Genomic DNA, 5000 nt, shown 5'->3' with positions numbered 1-5000 from the left:
GTCTATAGAAGCAAGCTGCTGCTGAAGGGCCCCCCGAGGCAGCTAGCAACAGCAGCAGCAGCAGCTACTGCTGCTGCTTCAGCTGCTGCCGCATGCAGCAGCAACAACAACTGGCGCTGCTGCTGCTGCTGCTGCATGCAGCAGCAAGAACAACTGGCGCTGCTGTTGCTGCTGCCGCATGCAGCAGCAACAACAACTGGCGCTGCTGCTGCTGCTGCTGCATGCAGCAGCAACAACAACTGGCGCTGCTGCTGCTGCTGCTGCCTGCAGCAGCAACAACAACTGGCGCTGCTGCTGCTGCTGCTGCCTGCAGCAGCAACAACAACTGGTGCTGTTGCTGCAGCTGCTGCCGCATGCAGCAGCAACAACGCCTACTGCTGCTGCTGCTGTATGCAGCAGCAACAACAACTGCTGCTGCTGCTGCTGTTGTATTCAGCAGCAGCAACACCTGCTGCTGCTGCTACTGCATGCAGCAGCAACAAAAACGGCTGCACTTTGTTGAAAGTAGTGGGGGGGTTTAGGGTTTGGCGACTAGGGTTTAGGGTTTCATGGCAGCAGTTTAGGGCTTGAGAACGAGGGTTTAGGGTTTGGTAACGAGGGTTTAGGGTTTGGTTATGAGGGTTTAGGGTTTGACGCTGAGGGTTAAGGATCCTCAGCCTTGGATCTCAAGCCCCGGAGGCTTAGGGTTTAGGGTTTAGGGTTTAGGGTTTAGAGTTGTGGCTTCTGTGATATTCGATATATGTTTATTTTCTATCGGTTAGTGTTAGGGTTTAGGGTTTAGGTTTTAGGTTTTAGGGTTTAGGGTTTAGGGTTTAGGTTTTAACTGAGATGCAGCTGCTCAGCTTCCCCACTAAAGGTGCAGCAGCAGCAGCAACAGCAGCAGCAGCAACAGCGCCAACAGCATGAATAGCAGCAGCAGCAACAGCAACAGCAGCAACAGCAGCAGCGTCAACAGCAGCAGCATCAAACAGCAGCAGCAGCAGCAGTAGAGGCAGCATCAACAGCAGCTGCAGCAACAGCAGCAGCATCAGCAGCAGCAGCAGTAGATGCAGCATCAACAGCAAACGCAGCAACAGCAGCAGCAGCAGCAGCAGCAAAACTGTGGAAGCAGGATTCTAGGCAAATAATAAAACAAAATAAAAAATAAATTGGAGCCCAAGGTGCTGCAGAAGGGAGCAGAGAAAAAACTCAGCAGCAGCAGCAGCAGCAGCAGCAGCAGCAGCAGCAGCAGTAACAGCAGCAGCAGCAGCAGTAACAGCAGCCGAAGCAGCAGCAGCAGTTGTACGCCGCTGCTGCAGCAGAAGCAGAAAGCAGCAAATACGGCGGCAACTGCATGCACTAACAGCAGCAGCAACAGCAGCAGCAGCAACTGCAGCAGCAGTCGCTGCAGCAGCAGCAGCAGCAACTGCAGCAGCGGCAGCGGTAGCTGCTGCTGCTGCTGCTGCTTGTAGGCTTTCTAGTATACTGAGAAGAAATTGGTGATTTGCTGCTGCTGCTGCTGCTGCCTAATCCCTTGGAACCCTAAACCCTAAGTTTGTCCAAACCCTAAACCCTGAAAAGCCAAAACCCCAAGTTTATGTAAACCCTAAACCCTCAACCCTTTAAACCCTAAACCCTAATTCTGTCTAAGTCTGAAACTCCCCTGAATGCTCTTTGGGCTAAAACCTGTGTCTGTCTAAACCCTAAATCCTAAATCCTCTATCCTAAACCCTAAACCCTAAACCCTAAACCCTAAACCCTAAACCCTAAACCCTAAACCGTAAAACCTAGACCTCTGGGGAGATCAGGGACGGCATGGGGGGTTGAGGTTTAGGGTTTAGGGTTTAGCGTTTAGGGTTTAGGGTTTAGCGTTTAGGGTTTAGGGTTTCAGCTTCAGGTTCTAGGGTTTAGGGTTTACAACCTAAGGGCCGGAGAGTAGGGTTTAGGGTTTACAGCTAAAGGCCAGCTTCTCGGGTTTAGGGTTTGATGATTAGGGCTAAGTCAAGGTCTAGGGTTTAGGGTTTAGGGTTTAGGGTTTAGGGTTTAGCGATTAAGGCTGAAGGACGTTGGGTTAAGGCCTAGCCTTGAAGGCCGAGGGCTTGGGATTTAGGGTTTAGGGTTTAGGGTTTAGGGTTTGAGCGCTTCGCTGAAGGGTTTAGGGTTTAGGTATGCTGGATTTAGCTGCGGTAGGCTTTTGCTGCTGCAGCAGCAGCTACTTGAACAGCAGCAGCAGCAGCTAGTTCTGTAGCTGCATCCGGTTCTGTTTAGCTGCTGCAGCAGAAGCTGCTGCTGCAGCTGCTGCTGCAGCTGTTGCTGCAGCTGCTGCAGCGGCGGTTCCTTCCACAGCAGCATGTGGTTCTGTTGCACTGCTGCTGCTGCTGCTGCTGCTGCTGCTGCTGCTGCTGCTGCTACTGCAGCTGCTGCAGCTGCTGCAGCAGCTGCTGCTGCTCTGGACTTCGTAATTGTGCACGAATAAATAAATAAATTAAAAATAAAAAATAAAAAATTAAAATTTTTAAATTTAAAAAGGCAACTTGGTCGGAAAAGCAAGAAACACGAAGGGGGGGGCGGGGTCGATTGAGGCTGGCGCTCGGTCTCAGCCTCCGCTCGATTTGCAGTTTCTCGTCGAAAAAAAGCTTAAATTGTTTAATTTAAAGTTTAAATGAATTTTAAACGAAGAATTAAATGAATTTAAAGCGCAAAGAGTTCAAAAAAGGCTTCAAACGCCGCAGGCAGAGCCCTAGGCGGGCTCTCGAGGCAGCGGCAGCAGCCGCTCGCCGCCTCCAGCCGTGGCCAGCCGCGTTTGTGCATCTTTTTGGCGTTTTTAAGTTTTTAAAAGTAAATTAAGGAATTAAATGAGTCAAAATAACACTTTTAGCGGTCTTTTAGGCGTAAATACACCCCGGAACTGCAGCAGCAGCAGCAGCAGCAACAGCAGCAGCAGCAGCAGCAGCGCCTGCGGTGAACACCGGCGTGGCGGCTCGAGCGGCTGCTGCAACTTCTGCCTCCTCTTTTCCCGTTTGTGGAGTTTATTTGAGCTGCAGAGGCATTTAAATAGAAATAAAAGGAGTTTTTATTGCAGATTTGCCTTTAGAGAGCCCGCTGCAGCAGCAGCAGCAGCAGCAGCAGCAGCAGCAGCAGGCGAGCGAGACTCCGTCGCTCGGCTCCCGCCGCCAGCTTCTGCAAAACCCTGCGCGCCTTTTCTTTCCCTTTGAAATAATATTTGCGACTCTTTTGTTTGTTTTCATTATTAGGGTTTATTAGCCGCGAGGAGCGGCGTGGGTCGGAGCCTAAACCCTAAACCCTAAACCCTAAACCCTCGACCATGGCGGCAGCAGCAGCAGCAGACGCCGCCGAGGACTTCGTCCTTGAAAGAGAAGACGAGGACAGCGGCAGCAGCCACATGGGGCCCCAGGAATACATAGATAAGGACATAGGAGAGCCAGCAGCAGCAGCAGCAGCAGCAGCAGCAGAGGCCCCCACCACCCACACCACCAAACCCAGACGCAGGGGCCCCACAAGGGTACCACTGGACTCTTACCAGTGGTTAGCTCTTGCTGCTGCAGTGGGGGCCCTAATGGGGGCCCTCTGGCTGCAGCTAGCTGGCCGCCGGGGGCCCCGGGGGGGCCCCCTGGGGGGCCCCCGGGGGGGCCCCCTGGGGGCCCCCAGGGGCCCCTGGCTGCCCCCAGAAGACCCCAGGTGGGTACTGGCCGACCTCAGGCTTGAGGGCTCTCGACTGCAGCAGCAATGGGACCAGGCAACAGCAGCAGCAAAGGGAGAGTTTTTGAAGACTTTGCGGGTGCAGGACAGCAGCAGCAGCAGCAGCAGCAGCAGCAGCAACGGCAGCAGCAGCAGCAGCAGCGGCGTCAGCAGCAGCAGCAGCGACGCGGACGCGAAGGAACCGCCGTTCGCTTTGCTGCTGCGGCCCGTCGAAGGGTTTGCTGCAGTAGTTCAGCAAGTCGCAGCAGCAGCAGCAGCAGCAGCAGCAGAAGCGGAAGCAGCAGCAGCAAAAGTCGCAGCAGCAGAAGAACGGGAGAAGAAAGAAGAGGCCCGAGGCGCAGCAGCAGCAGCAGCAGCAGCAGCAGCAGAAAGGCAACTCGCAGCTGAAGAAGCTCTAGCAGCAAAAGATAAACTCCGAGAAATCCAGCAGCAGCAGCAGCAGCTAAGAAGCAGCATGGCGCTGCTGCTCTCAGGTGTACATGCAGCTCGCCAGCGCCTCGGGGTGTACGTACAGCTGGAGAAGCTGCAGAAGGACACGGGAGTGAACTTCTTAGCTGCTGACCCTGCTGCAGCAGCAGCAGCAGCAGCAGCAGCAGCAGCAGCAGGAGAAGCAGAGGAGGAGGTGACCCTGCAGGAGTTCCTGGGGATGCTGACGGGCAAAAGTTCAGAGTCAGCAGCAGCAGCAGAAGACGAGGAGGACGAGGAAGCAGCAGCAGCAGCAGCAGCAGCAGCAGCAGCAGAAGAAGAGGAGAAGGGCAAAGCAGCAGCAGGGGAAGCAGCAGCAGCAGCAGGAGAAGAGGGAGGGTCCGCGACGGACGAAGCCGCAGAAGCAGCAGCAGCAGCAGCAGCAGCAAAGGCCGCAGCCGCAGCAAAACCCGCAGCAGAAAAGGCGCGGAAAGCAGCAGCAGCAGCAGCAGCAGCACCTGCAGCAGCAGCAGCAGCAAAAGTCCCCAAAAGCCTAGCAGCAACTTTTGCTGCTCTCTTCCTGCGGGGGCAGCTCGAAGCCCAAGCGGACTACACAGTGGCTGAAGCTTATATCCACTACTTCAGCAGCAGCAGCAAACTAGGCGCTGCTGCTGCAGCAGCAGCAGCAGCAGCAGCAGCAGCAGCAGCAGCAGCAGCAGCAGCAGCAGAACCCAAGGAATTCCCTCTTGCTGCTTTTTTCCAAATTGTAGAAGCAAAGTCAAAAATAAATGAAGGAAATCCTTTCGACGAAAACTTGCTGCTGCAGGCGCTCAGCAACTGGGGTGTACATACACTCCAAAAAGCATGCACGGATTTGCAAGAGTGGCAGCAACTTC

At 54.5% G+C, this 5000-nt stretch overlaps 1 protein-coding gene across 1 annotated transcript in view; it reads left to right on the top strand.

Annotated features, from left to right (window-relative positions):
- Nucleotides 1-3304: 3304 nt before the first annotated feature.
- ENH_00039920 (hypothetical protein, conserved) overlaps nt 3305-5000 on the top strand; it is a gene marked incomplete at both ends in the record, with an annotated part of 1809 nt that continues 113 nt past the window's right edge. The window contains one exon of the mRNA XM_013585209.1: nt 3305-5000. This exon is cut by the window's right edge and continues 113 nt beyond it. Within this exon, the coding sequence (XP_013440663.1) occupies nt 3305-5000 (1696 nt within the window).

This window comes from Eimeria necatrix, genomic scaffold (genome assembly GCF_000499385.1).
Source record: "Eimeria necatrix Houghton genomic scaffold, Enh_scaff293, whole genome shotgun sequence".
Classification (NCBI taxonomy): Eukaryota; Apicomplexa; class Conoidasida; order Eucoccidiorida; family Eimeriidae; genus Eimeria; species Eimeria necatrix.
Note: the sequence above shows the minus strand (reverse complement) of the source record. Positions and strands in the feature narration are given on the sequence as shown.